The 19,849-nt window shown below is 41.8% G+C and overlaps 2 protein-coding genes across 21 annotated transcripts in view; one reads left to right on the top strand and one right to left on the bottom strand.

Moving 5' to 3' along the window:
• Positions 1-3,351, bottom strand: part of MAP4K3 (mitogen-activated protein kinase kinase kinase kinase 3) — a 193,825-nt gene extending 190,474 nt beyond the window's left edge. For 2 of the 4 annotated variants that reach the window (XM_019942766.3, XM_019942767.3), the window contains exon 1: positions 3,107-3,351. In XM_019942766.3, coding sequence (XP_019798325.1) covers positions 3,107-3,202 — 96 coding nt within the window. In that variant the 5' untranslated portion in view covers positions 3,203-3,351. The remainder of the gene's footprint in view (positions 1-3,106) is intronic. The other 2 variants (XM_019942768.3, XM_033838690.2) reach the window with 1 other exon arrangement.
• TMEM178A (transmembrane protein 178A) overlaps positions 2,616-19,849 on the top strand; it is a 249,199-nt gene continuing 231,965 nt past the window's right edge. For 16 of the 17 annotated variants that reach the window (XR_012325735.1, XR_012325727.1, XR_012325738.1 and 13 more), the window contains exons 1-2: positions 3,512-3,848; positions 12,676-12,839. The gene's annotated coding sequence lies outside the window, so the exon portion shown is untranslated. Of the gene's footprint in view, positions 2,881-3,511; positions 3,849-12,675; positions 12,840-19,849 lie in introns of those variants that run through there. The other variant, XR_012325732.1, reaches the window with a different exon arrangement.

Raw genomic sequence — 19,849 nt, 5'->3', positions numbered from 1 at the left:
ATTCAGCAAACGGGATATGACGCCAAAAACCACACAGAGTTTCTCTGCTTTGGGCCCCTGATATTAGAACAGTCTGGCAGGCAGGGATCAAGTATCTATTATCTGATGTCCACTTGGCAGACTCTACAAAAACAGTGAGGCCTGGCTGCACAGCAGGAGTTAGGTATTCTAACTACTACCTAAAGATCCACTCTAACTCGGAGTGTGGCTGCAACTAACATGCTAAACTAAGTGTGTGCCTCCGTTTCTCCACTGGAAATTCGATAATACATTATCTGCCCATATGCTGGTTAAGGACACAGTAGCTAGAGCAAACTGGTTCACATTTTGGCTTTGCCACCTATGAACTTTGGCAAGTTACTGTAACTTCCCTGTGCCTTAGTTTCTTCTGATGCAAAATGGAGTTAATAACAGCATCTCTTTCATTGAGCTATTGTAAGGACTGAGGTAATACATGGAGAAGTCTTCGAGCAGTGCCTGGCAAGTAATAAGCACTCTATAAATGTTAGTTTCCATTATCATTATTTTAAATAGATGACAAGATTAATCAACTTATACCTGCACTGCACTTAGATGTCCTTAGGAAATTACAGGCCTTAATTTTTTTACGTTTTAATCATGTGGCTTAACTACCAGCTGTTTTTTCTAAATACAGTAAATACATGGCCAATTATTCTTGTAAAGAACTGAAAAAGAACTTACTGTCTACACTGCCACCTAAGCCTGACACATTAGCAAAGTTTCAGTTAACTTTTCATCTCAATATAACCAGACTCCCTTTTTAAAAAATTTATTTATTTATTATTATTATTATTTTGTGGCTGTGTTGGGTCTTCGTTGCTGTGCGCAGGCTTTCTCTAGTTGTGGTGAGCGGGGGCTACTCTTTGTTGTGGTGCGCAGGCTTCGCATTGCGGTGGCTTCTCTTGTTGAGGAGCATGGGCTCTAGGCACGCGGGCTTCAGTAGTTGTGGTGCGCGGGCTTCAGTAGTTGTGGCTCGTGGGGTCAGCAGCTGTGGCTCACGGGTTCTAGAGCGCAGGCTTAGTAGTTGTGGCACATGGGCTTAGTTGCTCCCCAGCATGTGGGATCTTCCCAGACCAGGGCTTGAACCTGTGTCCCCTGCATTGGCAGGTGGATTCTTAACCATTGTGCCATCAGGGAAGCCCTAACCAGACTCCCTTAACCAACTCTAAGCTACCTGGATTCACTCACTTCAACTTTCACAATCACTACAAATTCCAAGCACAATACCGTAATGGTTATGCTTACAGTGGCCTCCTAACTGCTCTTTACCTCTGCCCCCCCATCTCCACTCCCCACACTGCAGTAGGTAAAGCTTGAAAGCTTGTAAAAATCCAAGTCTAATTTCACTCTCCTACTTAAAACCCTGCAATGGTTCCTTATTGTCCTAAAGAGAAGTCCCACCTCCTTACAAGACCAAAGAGGCCTGCATGATCTAGGGTCATCCTCCCTCTCCGGCTACTGAGGCCACATAGGCCTTCTTTCAAATCCTCACCCTGTTCTTTAGGGCCTCCAAGCCTGCACAGATCATGCTTCCTCTATCTGGCATAATTCCCTCTCCCCATTGCCTCTGACTCCCCAGCGGAGATGAAGTCCTCCTGTTATACACTCTCCTAACCCTAATCCTAATCCTCTCCTCTCGGCAGCACAAAAGAAAACTCAATAAAATAATTGTTTAAATGGTTGTTTAATGTTGTTCTTATCCAAAAAATATAAACAAGTAAGACTTGGGAACATGTCTCTCTTTTAGCGCTACAACCCAAGTGCTCAGATAGATGCACAGTACCTTATACACAGTAGATGTGTCACATAGGTGACAACATAGACACCTGTGTTGTCTATGGAGAAAAGTGGTGATATAACTGATGATGGAAAGCAAATCATCCACAAAACAAGACTAATGCAGAATACTGGCTGCACTGTATTAAATATCTAAGTTACCATATGCATTACAAGTGAAGTAAAAGTAAAAACCTACTGCTTAAAGGTGGGCAAAATAAAGTTAAGACTCAACTTTCCAAAGTAAAGTTAAGTTTCTTTGTGCATCCTCAGGTGTTATGTGAAACAGGCGGAGTTCCACTTCAGTTACCAGTAAGAAGATACACAACCAAATCAAGACTGCTGCCACATTTGGCACAAGCCTGCTCTTCTTGGCAGTCTCTGTGAGGCCAAGAGTTGAGCTGGCCAGAGGAGCATGATTTATCTGCCACATTTAGAAGTGGTCCCTCTACAACAGGAATGCTATGCTACTAATGGGCTTTGAATTCTAACCTTGCCAAACCAGTACCTTTCCTAAGTATTCAATTCACTTATATATATATATATATAAAAGCTGAATCCTATGTGTCACTGACAAAAACAAGTTTAATAAGGCATCACGGTCCAATTCGAGTTGGAGAAAAAGTTGCTCTTTCGAAAGAAAAAAAGAAGGAAAGACGGGAGGGAAGGGAGGGAAAGAAAGAAAGAAAGAAAAGAAAGAAAGGGAGAAAGGGAGGAAGGGAGGAAGGAAGAAAGAAGTCATGCTAACCAGATCTCTTTTACAAAAGAAAGTCATTACTTGGAAAATTAAAAGAAACTGGTATGCGGATGCTAGGAGGCTTAAGGTTGAGGGGCTGTCGATGGACGCTGCCCAGTGAAATGACTATCGCCGGGCCTGGTGGGCAGCAGATGCCAACCCACCGCGAACAATCCCAGGTCCGTGGAGAGCATGCAGGTTTGACATAAGCCAAACCCCTGCTGTCCGGCTCGTCGCACTGACCCTGCCAATGCAACAAACGCGCAGACCCTCTCCGCGCGGTGAGGAGCGGAGTTGCCGCCGCCGTTCAGCACTTCCCGGGAAACGCGCGTCCGGGGGAGGCTCAGGTAAGGACCCGGGGATCTCGGGATTAAACGTTTGGCCCTTTGTTCTCTGCACGGTCGCGGAGCCCTGGGCACCCGCCGCTCCTCCTCGCCCACCGCTCCCGGGCGCCAGCGTCTGCCGCCGACAGGCAGCGCGGACTCGGGCGCCCCGACTCGCCGGCGCCCCTCGCCCTCCCCGCGGCGGGTCAGCGCCCCACGGCCTCAGCGGCGCGCGGCCCCTCGCCCTCACCTTGTAGACGTCGCCGTAGGTGCCGCTGCCGATGCGCTGAATCAGCTCGAAGTCCTCCTGAGGGTTCCGGCGGGACAGATCGAAGCAGGGGTTCATGGCGGGCCCCGGGTGCCCCCAGCCTCCCTCCCGGGCAGGGGAGGGGGGGCGCTCAGGGGGCCACACGGAGAGTGGGAGCCGCGGCGGGCCCCCTGCTCCCCCGGCGGTCACAATCGCCCGGCTCCACGCTGCGGCCGCCGCCGCGGACGACGACGACCGGCCTAACCGTCCCCGCCCCCCGCAGCCCGCCGCGGCGCCGAACCCGGGTCACACCCACACGGAGCCGAGGACGCTCGCAGCCCCTCGCTCGGGGTGAAACTCCAACATGGCTTCCGCCTTCGCCGCTCCTCCCCCTCCCCTTACTCCGGCTCCTCCACCCTCCTCCCCTTTCCCGACTCCCGCCCGACTGCGCAGCCGCGAGCCCGGAGGGAGCGCTCCCCGGACCCGCGCGCGGCCCTCCTCGTGCGCGCTCCGGCTCCCCGCGCTTGCCTGGCGAGGCCCGGTCCCCGGGCCCTATTCGGCCAAAACGGCCGCGGCTTCCCCGCGCTGGGGACCCGCGCGCGACCGCCGCTGTGCCGTGCCAGAAAAGGCTCGCCTGCCCCCCGGGACGGCGGAGGGGGGGCAGGCAGAAAGGAGCTCCTATTCGCTTCTCATATACCCAGCGACAAAGTCTGACGTCGCCGCATCAGGTCCCCATCCTAAGCAGGTAGTATAGTTTTAATTTGCAAGACGGCCCGTGTCCCGAACTTTTTTTTTAGAAGCAACTATACATAGGACACAGCCGAGTCCCACAGACTTTCTGGGATTGCGGGGAAGGGGTTGTTGTCCTGAGGAAATCCTCTGAAAAAAGTGAGCTGCGCTTGCTGCGACCCCTGACACTCGGGCCCTTTGAGTTGACCTGACAGGGTGCAAAAAAGGACAGGTCAGGAGGGCGGCCAGGGAGGCGTGTGGAGTGGGTAGGCCATGGGAAGCTCTGTAGGAAAAACACGCCAAACGGCCGCCAGCCCTTCCGCGTGGAGGGCGTGGGAGGCAGCCAGAGGCCAGAACTAAAGCAGTGCTTGACCTTCACCAGAGGCGTGTGGATTATCAAAGACGGGGGAGGGGACCAGCAAGCTGTCTAGCAACCTTGCAAAGGAGAGGTGGGGTGGGGGTGAAGGGTGGAGCGTGGACGAGATCCATTCCCATACCTGAAATGTCAACCTGTGATGGTCCGCAAGCTCTACAGCTTAACTACCCAAAGCCCCACCCTGCTTCAGACCCAGATTGCAAGCCTTGTGGACACCAGCTTCAACTCTTATTATCTGTCCAAGAAAGCCCGTGGGTATGGAGGGCTAATTTTCTGTTTTCAGTAAACTGCCCACTAGGCATTTCCAAAAGCTTTAATCAAGTAGGTAGGTGATGGCCACTTCGGCAATACCGCTTTGGAGTTTTGCTTCAGAAGCTGTTTCCTAGTACCCTTAGGCACCACACCTTCTGACCGTTAATATTCCCTAAGGCCTCGTGGCTCCCCGAAAAACTAGGTCTTATCAAACTCGTTAAATATAAAATAAGTATAATCAAATAATAGTCAAGCGAACTATTTACAGTTAACTGCCACGTACATTTTTATCTTTTCCATCTCTTTGCCTACAGTAAGATTGCATGTTTACTAAATTCTCAAAGAAGTTGTTTGCCCTATCTGTTGACTAAAAGATGTTGGAAAATGACCATCTCTTCACCTATACAAGTAGACTTTCAATTATCTAGTTTTTAATTATTTTAAAGCATCAGTACTAGGAGCATATTACCTACACTGCTGCCCTGTGAATGCTTATCATTGGGTTTCTTCTAGATGGATCCACCTTAAAAGACTCTGGTATCTTGAGAATTAAACTCCTGACTATAAATATTATTCCATGGCTAAGGACCCTCTTTTTTGCCTGTTTAAGGCACTTGCCCAGAGGCAAGACTTCCTTCAGCCTGTCCACTTTTGGAGAATTGTTTGGCCTCCTTAAGCCAAACATGAGGATAATTAGCCCAGGGTTCAGATAAGCAGACCTAATAAACGATCTCAAATAGGAACCAGTTCTGCTCTCTTTTTCTGCCTTTTTAATGCTGGAAAGCCAAATTCTCAGGATTGAATGCTGCACAAGAACGTTCTAATGGTTTCACTGTTTTGTTTGCAAGGATTATCTTCTGTGCAGATAACTTTGCATTTGCATCACTAATAGACTTCTTTCAAAGGGAAAAGACATTTCAGTAGGGCTGAAACAGTCTTTAAAGTTTTGTTTGTTCCATTTTGGCAAGGCCAAGCTAGTCCTTTTGAAAAGACATGGATTTGCATGTAAGGGCCTGATTTGCCGTATGGGTTACAACATAAATAAAAGGGCTTTTGCAATCAACAAAGAATAAAATATTTTGCTGTTGGTAATACATACATACAGCCAAATCTGATGTCTTTTTTTCTATTCTAACACTCCTCAGCTTCACTAGAAGTAACACTAATGATCACACTTTCTTTGAATCAGAGAAATAACTTCCCTCTTCTATGATTAGAAGCATCCTTAGAAGTCCTAAACTGCTTCTACAGCATCTCTCCTGGATTTACTGCTGCTTGAATACCTTCAGTGAAAGGGAACTCACTGCTTCCGAAGTACCCTGCTTCAGTATAAGATAGTGCTAGTGAATAATCATAACAATAATAAAAAAATATCTAAAATTACCAAGTGCTTACAGCGTGCCAGGAACTGAGCCAAGTACTTTCCATGTATTATCTCATTTAATTCTCACAACAACTTGATGACATAGATATTATTATCTCCATTTTTTGAGGCACAGACAGATTAAGCTACTCAAGGTAATACAGAAAGCTGAAATTTGAATAGAGGTAGACACAAAGGCCAAGCTCTTAGCCACTAGTCTGTAGTTAAAGTCTACTTTAAAAAATTTATCTTATGCTAAGCCAAAATCTGACTCCCTGTTACTCAACTGGAGTCAGTGATTATTAGATTCTAGTGGTGTAGAGTACAAAGAAGAAAAACCAGCGTGCCTGACCTCAAGGAATTTGCAGTCTCACAAAACAGTGTGAGAAAAACAAAGGAGGGACCTAAATGTAGACAGGAAGATGTAGGAATGATGCTAAAGTAAATTTTGAAAAATATGTCAGGATTTGCCAGACAAACGGGGGAGGTGGTATACTCCAGGCTGACCACTTAGCCCCAGGTCCTTAAAGCATCCAGCCACATAAGCATCACACAGTAGGGAGCATGTAAGGCTAAGATGGACAGTAACAGTTGCCACCATATCCATACCACCTTTCTGTTAGCCCATCCCTCGTGCATCTGTGGCTTAAAAATTCCTTGGTCTTCACCCCAGCTTTCAGTTTCATCTTCAGGACCTCTTGTCTAATAACCCACTGGATCCACTTCTTTGGTTTATTGACCATATAGCCAGCATTCACATTTTCAGTATACCACCAGCTCTGGGAAAGGAATACTGAGCCAGACTTCACACAGAAAAGACTCATTACATCTGCAAGGGAAGGAGAATCAGACTCAGACATGCCTGTGAAACAATATGGCAGAAAGTTCCAGGAGGTTATATAACCTAGCCTAACACAGTTCTGAGCCTGGCTACCTGGGTTCAGATCTTGTCTCTGTCTCCTTACTGAACAACCTTGGGAAGTTATTTCAAACTGGGGCTATTATGAAGAGTCGAAAAGAAAATACCTGTAAAAGTCAGCTGTACCTGGCACCACAGTAATCCCACAAAGTATTAATTACTGTTATTTTGAGTACATTTTAGAATGTTTTAAAGGCTAACAGTTATGAGGATGGGGATGGAGATACGATTTAGGAAGCAAATGCAATAACATAAGAGACCTTGAATTAAGGCCAGGGAGGCCTAGGATGGAGAAAAGGGAAGGAAACTAGGAAATAATTGGACGGTGAGGAAGCGGACAGTGACATGGATGACAAGCAGGTTTCTGGCTCAGACTATTGGGAAGATCCCAAAAAGGTAGTAGCATTTGCCATAATAAGAGGAACTGGGGTTATTTGGGGGAGGGTTATAACACTGGATCAAAATAGATGATTCTGTTTTGTATCTGTTAAATTAGAGGTGCTCAAATAGAAATGTGAAATAAGTGATAAATTTTACATTTATCACTAGTAAAAATTAGGGTTGAAACTTAGAAAAAATTTCGGGACTAATTTTTAAATTTGGAGAGCCATAGTTCAGAAATGTTTGTTGAGCATCTGTTAGGTGCCAAACATATATTAGGTTCTGGCAATGCAGTAGGTCCCTGAACTCAAGTTGGGGCTACAGACAAGTTCTCATATAATTTCTTGACGGTGAGATAAGTACTGAGGTGCAGAGAAGCAAAGCAAGAAGAAGATACTAGATGCCACTCGGGCTAATAATTTGGTTCTTTTTCAACCTATATATATATTTTTAATTTCTTTAAATGAATTTCTTAATTTTTTTAAGATAGTAAATGGATATTTTTGAAAGCATGTACTCGACATTTGTTTACAGATGAGGTGGAACCCTGCATGGGGAGTGGGTGGAGATGGAAGTCCTCAGGTGTCAGCTCTCAGCTTCCTCTCTGTTATTCTGAGCAATTCAGCTCTGCTTCCAGACTTGCATACATCCTAGCACAGTGTTTCTCAGTGGAGGTTTCATTAGCATTTTGGGTAGTCCTTGCTTGCATGGGACTGTCCCCAAGCATTATAACATCCCTGCCCCGCCATCAGTACTGCTCCCAGCCATACTGACATCAACATTTCCATATGCCTAGGGTTGGGCTGGGGGGTGAAGGTAGTGACTAGATTGAAAATGTTTGCCTATCATGTCCCTTTGGAAAACTATCACCCACACCGAACTATTTATCATAGAATTCCTTTCTATTTAATATAGTATATTCCCTGAGAGAAGTCCTGATATATAAACATTGTCCCTTTTATTACATTTCCAATATTTAGCACCCAAGTGATATTTCACTGCCCTGTGTAGATGCACAACCAAGATTCCACCTGCCCTTTATTATGTAGTTTCCGGGATCACATAAGAGGGCAATGAATCTAGTCTTTGCAGGTTATGGAAGTCTTCGCAGAGGAAGGAAACTCTAAGCTGAGACTTAAAAGACAAGTTAGAGAATTAGCCAGGCAAGAAGGTATATTCCATACTGAGGGTAGAAAGTTTACATTCAAAGAAGTGAAAGTAGTTCTGTTTGGGGTGAATAACAGATGAGGCTAGAGTGGTAAACGGGGACCAGTACATTAAGGGGCATTGTTTCAGTAGGGCTGAAACAGCCTTTAAAGTTTTGTTTGTTCCATTTTGGCAAGGCCAAGCTAGTCCTTTTGAAAAGACATGGATTTGCATGTAAGGGCCTGATTTGCCGTATGGGTTACAACATAAATAAAAGGGCTTTTGCAATCAACAAAGAATAAAATATTTTGCTGTTGGTAATACATACATACAGCCAAATCTGGGCTCTATTGTGTTAAATAATTTGGATTTTTGAGAACACAAGGGGGCTATTGATGGGTTATCAGCACAGCAGTGGCATGATCTTACTTGTGCCTTAGAAATGTTCTGCTAGCTGCAGGTGGAGAATGAATTGAAGGCAGATGGCAGGACTGGAGACAAGATGGGAGAATATGTAATGCAGTATCGTCTAATGAGCAGTCTTTGCTCTGAGCTCCTCAGTGGCCTCACTGAGCCTTTCTCAGAGCTGCTGTGCAGTCTGAGACTCGTCCCGCTTACTCGGCCATTCCTCTTCATCCTTCCAGGTATTTCCACAGATAAGTCTCTTGCACTTCTAATTCAATTTTACCATCTACAGAATTAGTACAATTAATATCAGTGAAGCAAAGAAGGAGGGAATTTTAAGAAGAGAATGAGCGAGTGTGTTAAATGCCAAAGAGAGACTGAGGAGGGAGATATAAAAGTATCATTAGGGCTTCCATGGTGGCGCAGTGGTTGAGAGTCCGCCTGCCGATGCAGGGGACACGGGTTCGTGCCCCGGTCCCGGAGGATCCCACATGCCGTGGAGCGGCTGGGCCCGTGAGCCATGGCCGTTGGGCCTGCACGTCCGGAGCCTGTGCTCCACAACGGGAGAGGCCAAAACAGTGAGAGGCCCACATACCGAAAAAAAAAAAAGTATCATTAGCTTTGTCATCACGGAGGTCAGTGCTGACCTAACTATTGATGTTCATAGTTCCTCTCCTGCTAGTGTGTGTCCTCTTAGTTATATCCTCCCAGATCCCCTTCAGCCTTTCTCATACATCATGATCTTCATACATTTCATCTGGACCCCCCTCATATGGACACATGTAATGTATTAATATCTTCCTAAACTCTGGCACTAAGCATTGAGCTCAGTATTCCACATGCAGTCTGGTCAGTATTGACTACAGGAAGACTATAACTACCTATTATCTCAACACTATATCGTAGCCCAAACTTTGATTCAGCTTTTTATAGTTGGCAACAAACTCAGGGCCACTGTGCTGCCCAACTCCGGGGGATCAGATTATAATCTATAATTATATAATCCTCAACTACAACTGGCCCCTGGGTCTCCATCAAGTAACATCTCCAAAAAACGTATTTGCTCCCCCCCTCTGAATCAGATCATCAGAGGTGTTCTTGAACCCCCATTGCCATAAAGTGCCAGGGACAAGAACCTGGTCTCATAGATCCTACTGTAAAATTCCTGCTAACAGTTTATCAGATCAAATAGCATCTTCTCATCACCAAGCAGATAAAACACACCAACAAAACAGGGCATAGAGTACACCTACCCCGTGTTGCTATCAGGTGAGATCTTGCAAAGACAAACAAGTTAGACAAGAACCTTGTCTCTGTAGACAAGAACCTCCTATCTTCTTGAGAAGCCAGAATTTCAAGGGGGTGCTCTTGGGCCTGCACTGTAGGGAATTGATATCTTTTTAGACCCAACTAATCCTTGATGGGTGTAGGCTCTGTGAAACATAGACAAAATACTAAAGGATTGTGAAGAAGGGCAGGCTGAATACAGTCTGGGTGAGAGATCAAGAGATGCTGAGATAATCTACCGATAAAAATCCTAGTTATATTCACCTTTTATCCCCTGATAAGTCAGTGCACAGTGTTTCCCTGGTTCCCTTTCATATAACATCTAGCCTAAAATTCCCCTTAGGTGCCCTCAGTTAAAGGGTATTGCCCTGTCCTCTAGTTCCCAAATACAGAGTGAGGCCACGGTTGGGCCAGATTGGATCGAGTTGACCCAGAACAAATGCAGTTACATACACTGTGTTTCCAGGGTAGATTACTGCCCAGAGTGTTATCCTACTGGCCTGTTCTTTAGAAGCTTTATTCTAGTTGCTATTACTCCCTTAGGAGGAGTCCAGCCCCTGCCCTCGACAAAACCTCTAGGAAAGCAATCTGCTCATAGATCTAAAAAGTTCATCTCTTTGGAGAAAAAAATCCGTGAATTTGGTTTAAACCTGGACTGGAATTTTTCTTGATCAAAACAGACAAAACAAAAACAAAAATAACAACAGAAATAAAAGCCCAGTTAAGTAATTGAAAAAACATGTGCCAGGAGTTTTTCGTTATTCCTTACCCTCTGCTCATAGCTCAAGGCAGATGTGAAGGTGACTCATTTCTTAAACTGACCCAGATCTCTGCCCCAGGAAATAGGTCATGCTGGGTCTGAGCTCATGGCAAAACCCAACTGGATCAGGGCCTCTTCTCAGCATTAGAGCCAAAGCTTCAGTCTGGAATCTGATCATCTGGGTTACTTAAGATACTTTTTTTAAAAATTATGTTTAAATTAGGACTCATCTGGTAGTATAAACTTTCCCAGCTGAGTACCGATGCCATCAGAAATAGTTTAAACGTGTTGATGGAATAATTGTTCTCATTGTAAAAGGAATAAAAGGAAGGAAACTCATGAAAATTTCCCTGCTGCTTTGTATTTCATTTACAAATGGCTAAGCTCTTACATGAAATTTGTGAATAGTCCTTTTCAAGCATAAGTGTGGAGCTGTACAGGCATTCTCTCTCTGTCTCAACATCAATACCATTAAGTGGGCATCAATATCTGAAAATGTTTGTATGAACTTTCAATACCTGAAAGTATAACACTCTTGCACTGCTGATGCCAATATTTAGGGCTTACTTCTGATCTAAAGAGAGCCCTCTTTGGTGCTTCCAAATAAATCCAAAACACCATGTCTGCAAATCTGAGTGCAGTCTGGTTTTTGCTACGAGGTACAAGCCTCTTAATTTGTCTCTCGGGCCCCATTCTCTTCTTCTGATATACCACACTTGGCCAAGAAACATGCTTCTTAAAATGCCAATGATGGAAATATGGAAGTCTCGGGGGGAAGCTAAATTTGGAATGAATGTGAGCTCACTTTTAGGCATATTATGTTTGAGAAGATGAAAGGGCATTAAGGAGAAGCCATTGCAAAGATAGTGACAGATTTAGAAAGTGCAAGAGGAAATTAGATCATCACGTGTAAATTTAAGTCATACAAATAAAGACGGTAGCATAATGAGATCTCTAAGTGAGAGTCTGAGAGTGTAGAGCAATGGTGAGCAATCTTTTTTTTTTTTTAATGAAGGCCACTTAAAAGGAATAGAAAATGTTTCTGGGCCTTGTTTTTTAAACATTTAAAGTGAAAATAATGTACCTTCCATAACAAGAATTTATGCTGTGGGATAATTTATTAAGGTATGAATATGTAACCATTCTTCCCCAGGCAGTGTTTTCCAGCCTGTCTTTGCGTGATATATTTGTGACGTGGAATTTAAGGAAAGGACAGTGGAGATGTGATGGTGGGGAAGGAGGAAGACAAAGGGAATAATTTAGCCAGAAAGGAGCTAAATCAACCTTTCAGGTGTTGGAAGAAAGAGAGAAGGGAGAAAATAACCAAGAGCCCAATAAACTGGGTCCTAGAGAAAGAGTTTGTGTTTTAGGACTAGAGAGAATAGAATGAAACTCAAGCGTGGCTCTGTAACCATGAATGGGTTCCTCATAGGTGCTCTTTGACAGCTGCAAGTAAGGATTGGAACACCTTTTTAAGATTGCAATGTATCTTTATATGTGATCCTGAGCAGAGTCTGAGGTAGGTGGGATCCCAGGATTAATTAAGGTTAAAAGAAGAATGCCAATGAGAAATTTGCCAATACTTTCGAACTGCTAAAATATTATCTGGTTATATGTAAGAAGTCACGACACAGAAGCAGCTTTCAAATCTTTTATAACTTAATTTGCATTACTTTTTAGCATTTATAAATATTTTCATATTTATGTCTCATTTTATCTTTGGAAAGACTCCTTCATTTATTATCGTCCTTAGTTTACAGATGGGGAAATTGAAGCTTAGAGGAGTGAAAATCAGAAACAGATCAGGGTTTATAATTAGTTTCAGTCAGTTGAACATCTACTGAGCTTTGATTACTGAGTTTCAGGTTATATTAGATATTGGGGTTGCAAAAATGAATAAAATGTTCTCCCAGTCCTCAGCCACTCAACCAGTCCTTTCTTTGCTCTTCTCCAGTTCTCTCCCAGAGGTTTGATATCCTGTCTTAGCTGGGGCTGGGCAGGTTCATGGTGTGATCCAAAGCTGAGCGTCACCGACACAGAGTGCTAGTTTATAGCAAGAACTGACTCCGGGGTACTCTCCAGTTCCATGCTTATGATGTAGTCATCAGAGTTGCAAAGGTAAGGAAGAAATGGGAAATCTCATATACTGTGGGGAGGAGAATAAACTGGTACAACCACGTTGGAAGGCAATTTTTCATTCTCAAAGCTAAAGATGCCCTTACAATCTAACAATTCCATTTCTACATGTATAAATGAAACTCTCCCTCAAATGCATAAAGAGACATGTAAATGACTGTTCATTGAAGCATTGTCTATAACAGGAAAATAATTGGAAACAACCTAAATGTTCATCAACCTGAGAATGGATAAGTAAATTGGTGTATGATCACACAGTGGAATACAATATTATACTTAAAATAAATGAACTAGAACTAGAATTAGAATACGCATAAATCTCAACTAATAGAATATTGAGTGACTAAATCCAAGTGGCAGAAGATACATAAAGTATGCTACTGTTTACATAACTTTAAACACATCAAACAACACTGCATATTTCCGTTTGTAATAACATTTTAAAATATTCGTGGTTATGACAAATTACCAAATTCAGGATAGTTGTTACCTCTGCTGAGAAAGCAGGATAATGATAGAGTATGTAGAAGCCTTTAGCCAAATCTGTATTTAAAAACAAAGACGTGGATCTAAAGCAAATATGGCAAAAAGTAAATATGTGACAAAGCTGGGCGGGAAAGACGAAGTTGTTATATTATTTTCTATACTGTGTATGCTTAGAATATTCCATTTAAAAGTATCTGTGGTCCTTGAACCCTGGAATTCTGGGATTTCTTGTGTTTTTTACTTTGTGCAGAATTTTCTTTTGCCCATGCTAAAATTCCATCCATTCTTTGATACCTAGCTCAAGTCTCACTACCTTACTGAGAATTTCTGTGACCATCCTGTCAGTTCAAACTATTGCTCTCCCTTTTCAAAACCATGATAGATCTATAAATCTCTCTTGTACACTATGTATTTATGACCAGATTCTTTCATACTGTTGTTTAAATATATATTGTCTTGCATTAATATTTGACTTTACACGTAAACCTTGTTTCTCCAATTGTAAGAGCCTTAAGAGCAGGGACAATGTCTTAAATGTCTTTAATCCTTCACCAGTGCCCAGTAGAGCCTAACCAGATACTTATTAAAGAAAAGTGATATATAAACCATAACCCTTCCTACAAAACCTTTACATAGAAAGTTGAAAATACTAGTTTGTGCTACATTTGCCTTTATTTTCCAAGAGACAGAATACTAATGAGCTGTGAAATGACCAAAAATCGGGCAGCAGAAGGGAAAAGAAGAAATAATGGATTTGTATATTACACATTCTGGATAATCAGCTCTTGAATGATTAAATGTGGATAATCTCTTATGGGGAAAAGCAGGTTTTAAAAACTCATTTTATGACTATTGAATTGTTTTATAGTTATTTCCAGTTTTCAGACACTCCTAGGCCAAACTTACAAATTATTTATTTTTTTATATAAATTTATTTATTTTTGGCTGCATTCGGTCTTCATTGCTACGCAGGTTTTCTCTAGTTGCAGCGAGTGGGGACTACTCTTCATTGCGGTGTGTGGGCTTCTCACTGCGGTGGCTTCTCTTGTTGCAGAGCACGGGCTCTAGGTGCATGGGCTTCAGTAGTTGTGGCTCGCAGGCTCAGTAGTTGTGGCTCGCAGACTCAGTAGTTGTGGCTCGCAGACTCTAGAGGGCAGGCTCAGTAGTTGTGGCTCACGGGCTTAGTTGCTCCGGGACATGTGGGATCTTCCTGGACCAGGGCTTGAACCTGTGTCCCCTGCATTGGCAGGCAGACTCCTAACCACTGCACCACCAGGGAAGCCCCTACAAATTACTTTGAAAAATATTTCCTCTCATGATATGTTGCATAATCACACACAAATGTACCTTGTTATCATTCTGCCTTCATTCCAGTATTTATTAGACTAGACATGGGAATGGTGGTCCAATGAAACTAAAAAACAAAAGGTTTTCCACCTATGGAATCAGGGAAGGATTTTGGAGAAAAAAAAATTTACTTTGAGTTCAATTTACCCTTAGTCTATCTTGTAAAAAGTGCTTGTATTTGAGGCAACCACCTCACCTAACACCTCAGAGTGAAAGTGAGTCTATACTAGGCCCAGGAGGAAAGCTGATGAGCATAGGAAATGGTAAGAGGTCTGGACTGCATTGTCTCTCCTCAGAATGAAAAGTCGGTTATCACAGAATGAGATAAATTTAGGAATCAGTGTGGTTACTTTTAGCAGAAGCAGCAGCTCCTATGGTCTATTTCAAAACTACCCCCATTTTGTCCCTGGTGAGTTTTCCTAATGGACCTTTGTGATGTTTTATTAAACCAGGCCACTATCTCATGGTTCTTTGGCCTAAGCGCTACAATACCCAAAATACAGTTCCTTAAATTAAACCTTACCTACATCTGTATTTATGATGGTATTCTTAACTCTACAGTGTACCTCAGGGAGGTTATATCTTTAAAATTATTACCACCTCTATCTCTATGTCATTTGTGTCCTGGCGAAGAAAATATCTTGCCGTTTGGTAAGAGATAATATATTCCCTCATGTTCACCTCATTTGTGGGCATTAATGTTGAAGCAAAGCCTTAAAGCAGTGACCAGAGTATTTTTATATTAATGATGTATCTTATCATTGCTCTCTGCAATTTTTCCTTTCCTTAAAGAGAAGCAAGAAAAATGCTGTTACAAAGAGAATATATCCAATGAATATATTGGGTTCTCAAAGTTCCCTAAAAGAAAAGTGTTTATAACTTGGAATTGATTTCCCATGGAAATCGTGTGATTGATTATGGTTACATGCTAAGTCAAGGCCACAAAATCGAAATAATATTAATAGGTGTGGCAGTTGATTAAGAAATCACATCTTGTTTTCTTGTCTCTGGGCTTGCCATGGAAAGACAAGAAGTCCTTTTCCCTTCTCTTCTCTAGAGGGAAGGTTAAAATGTGGTGATTTTCTAAATGTAGTGATTTGGGAGACAGAAGACTCAGTTATCTGGAAGGAGAAGGGTTCTAAGAAAATGGGAATGGCTTGACTTCAGGAGAATTTGGATCTCCTGAGCCCAGAAGGAGGAGAGAACCAGACAAGAGTCAGTTTCCATAAATGGTGAAGACCCATGTCCACTTCCAAATAACAGATCAGAATGGTTTAGACCTCCAAGGGGATGCCAGCAAGGATATGGTGTCTCAGAAGCAGTAAAAGTATGGACTTCCCCGGTAGCGCAATGGTTAAGAATCCGCCTGCCACTGCATGGGACACAGGTTTGAGCTCTGGTCCAGGAAGATCCCACATGCCGCGGAGCAACTAAGCCCCTGCGCCACAACTACTGAGCCTGCGCTCTAGAGCCCATGAGCCACAACTACTGAAGCCCATGTGCCTAGAGCCCATGCTCCTCAACAAGAGAAGCCACCACAATGAGAAGCCCATGCACCACAACAGAGAGTAGCTCCTGCTTGCTGCAACTAGAGAAAGCCCGCATGCAGCAACGAAGACCCAACACAGCCAAAAATAAATAAATAAATTTATTTTTAAAACAGTAGTAGGGCTTCCCTGGTGGTGCAGTGGTTGAGAGTCTGCCTGCCGATGCAGGGGACACAGGTTCGTGCCCCGGTCCGGGAAGATCCCACATGCCACGGAGCAGCTGGGCTCGTGAGCCATGGCCGCGGAGCCTGTGCGTCCAGAGCCTTGCTCCGCAATGGGAGAGGCCACAACAGTGAGAGGCCCATGTACCGCAAAAAACAAAATAAAAACAGTAGTAAAAGTATTAACTTATACTAAGCTTAAACAAGTCAAGGGTACATGTTGTAAACTCTAGGGTTACTATTAAGAATAATAAAAGTATGTATAAACAATATATTATATAAATAGTAAAAGGGAGAATACAGAATAATAATAAAGAAAACACTCAATTAAGCCAAAGGAAGGCAAGAAAAATGATAAGAAGGAGCAAGTAACAGGTGGAATAAATAGAAACCAAAATAGTAAGATGTTAGCTATTAACCCCAATATGTCATTAATTACCATAAATATAAATGGCACAATATTCTATTAAGGAACAAAGATTGGGCTTCCCTGGTGGCGCAGTGGTTGAGAATCCGCCTGCCGATGCTGGGGATATGGGTTCGTGCCCCAGTCCAGGAAGATCCCACATGCCATGGAGCAGCTGGGCCCGTGAGCCATGGCCACTAAGCCTGTGCGTCCGGAGCCTGTGCTGCACAACGGGAGAGGCCACAACAGTGAGAGGCTCGTGTACTGCAAAAAAAAAAAAAAAAAAAAAAAAAAAAGAACAAAGATTTTCATACTGGTTTTAAAAATATATGTGCTTTGTACAAAAGATACAAGATTAATAATCTAAAATTATGACACAGAATAGTTAAAAGTAAAAGAATAGAAAGACATTTTATGCAAACACTAGCCCAAAGAAAGCTTGTATAGCTATAAATAACATATAAAGTAGACTTTAAAGATAGAAGCTTTATTAGAAACAAAGTGTGATATTTAACAATAATAAAAATATTAACCCATCTGGAAGATAAAACAATTCTAATTTTGCACACAACTAGCAATATAGTACAAAATACATAAAGCAAAAAAAAAAAATTGCCAAAATTTCAAGGAGAAATAGACAAATCTACAATCACAGTAGGAGCTTTTAACTCGTCTCTCAGGAACTGATAGAACAGGAGACAAAACATTTAAACAACATGACTTACAAAATTGACATGATGGATACATATGGAATATTGCACCCAAGAACTGCAAAATTCCCCAACACATACAACCTAAGCAATGTATTTCTAAGTAATTCATCAGTCAAAGAAAAAAAATCACAGTAGAAATTAGAAAATATTTTGAACCAAATCATTATGAAAATATGACATCAAAAATTTTAAGATGTAGCTAAAACTGTCTTTAGTGAGAAATTTATAATTTTAAAGGCTGAAATTTATAGTGTTAAACAAGAATTACCTAAGTATCCATCTCAAAAACCTAGAAAAGAACAGCTAAACCTGAAGAAAGTATAAAGAAAGGAATAGTAAAAGTATAAAGAAAGGAATAGTAAAGTGAAGAGAAAAAAATTAATGAAAATAAATGTACAGTAGAGAAGAGTCAATGAAAAGAAATAGTAAAACTGACCAATCCCCAGCAAGACTGGTTACACATACAAAGCAGACAGAAAAAAACCCAAATAGGATACATATTCTCTATCAGGCTTGAAAAGGGGGACATCACTGTGGATCCTACAGATACCACAAACCTGAAGTAAAACTATTTTAGACAACTTAAAGTCAGTAAGTTTGAAAATTTAGATGAAATGGGAAATTTCTAGACAACCCAACATACAAAAAGTGACACCAAAAAAATAAAAAACAAGAAAGAAAGAACACCTGAATAGTTCTATATCTACTAAAGAAACTGAATAGTGATTAAAAATCTTCACACACTCAATCTCCAGATTCTTATGACTTCACCATTAAATTCTTCCAAATATCTAAGGAAGAAAGGAGAACAACAGTGCACAGACTCTTTCAGAGAATACAAAAATACCAGTTCATTTTATGAGGCCAATAAAATGTTGATCCCCAAACCTAAGGTCATTATAAGAAAAGAAAACTGTAGACCAGTCTCTCTCTTATCAGAGATGAAAAAAATTCTAAATTAAATATGAGCAAAACAAATCCAGTAATATATAATATATAAAATGTGTGTTTCTTTCAAGCATTCAAGGTTGGTTTAACATTGATAGTCTTATTATTTACCAAATTAATAAAATAAAATGTAGGGACTCCGCTGGTGGTGCAGTGGTTAAGAATCTGCCTGCCAATGCAGGATACACGGGTTCGATCCTTGGTCAGGGAAGATCCCACGTGCTGTGGAGCAACTAAGCCCATGCACCACCACTACTGAGCCTGCGTTCTAGAGCTTACAAACCACAACTACTGAGCCCGTGTGCTGCAACTATTGAGGCCTGCATGCCTAGAGCCCACGCTCCACAACTAGAGAAGCCACTGCAGTGAGAAGCCCGCGCACCTCAACAAAGAGAGTAGCCCCTGCTCGCTGCAACTAGAGAAAGCCCACACAGCAACAAAGACCCAACGCAGCCAAAAATAAATAAATAAATAAATAAATAAATAAATAAAATCTAAAATAATAAATAAAAATAAATAAAATAAAATGTATATGATCATCGTTATAGATACGGAAAAGGAATTTCATAAAATTCAATATCCATTCATGATTTAAAACTCTTAGCAAACTAGTAATTTCTTCTCTTTTTGGTAGTCTTTTATTTTGAAATAAGTTCAAACTTATAGAAAAGTACAGTCACTGTTATGAAAATGAAAATTCAAACCACATACTGGAAGACAATATTTATTAAATATACCTGATAAAGGACTTGTATCAAGAATACAAAAGAATGCTTACAGTTCAGTAAGAACTCATAATTAAAGTAGAAGAACTCAGTTTATGACATGGGCAAAAGATTTGAATAAATATTTTATGAACGGCAATAAGCACGTGCAAAGATGCTCAACATCATGAGTCATCGAGGAAATGGAATTAAAACCACAATGAGATACCAGTACACACCCACTAGAAGGGTTAACATTAACAACACTGACAGTACCAAGTGTTGACAAAGACGTGGAGCAACTGTAACACTGATATACTTCTGGTAGGAATGTAAATGATATGGACATTTTGGAAAAATTGGATAATTTTTTTATAAAGTTAAACATATATTTACCGTAGGACCCAGCAGTCGCATTCCGATATATCTACCTAAGAGAAATGAAAACGTGTATTCACAAACATATGTACTTGAATGTTCATCACAACTTTATTCATAATGGCCCAAATCTGGAAACAACAAAACGTCCCATCAGCAGGTGAATGGATAAACAAACTGTGGCATATCTATACAATGGAATACTATTTAGCACTTAAAAAAAAACCCTGATGAACTACTGATACATAAAATGTCATGGATAGAATTTCAAAAACATTATTCTCATTGAAAGAAGCCAGACA

This window comes from Tursiops truncatus, chromosome 14 (assembly GCF_011762595.2).
Source record: "Tursiops truncatus isolate mTurTru1 chromosome 14, mTurTru1.mat.Y, whole genome shotgun sequence".
In the NCBI taxonomy this organism is placed as follows: Eukaryota; Metazoa; Chordata; class Mammalia; order Artiodactyla; family Delphinidae; genus Tursiops; species Tursiops truncatus.
Note: the sequence above shows the minus strand (reverse complement) of the source record. Positions and strands in the feature narration are given on the sequence as shown.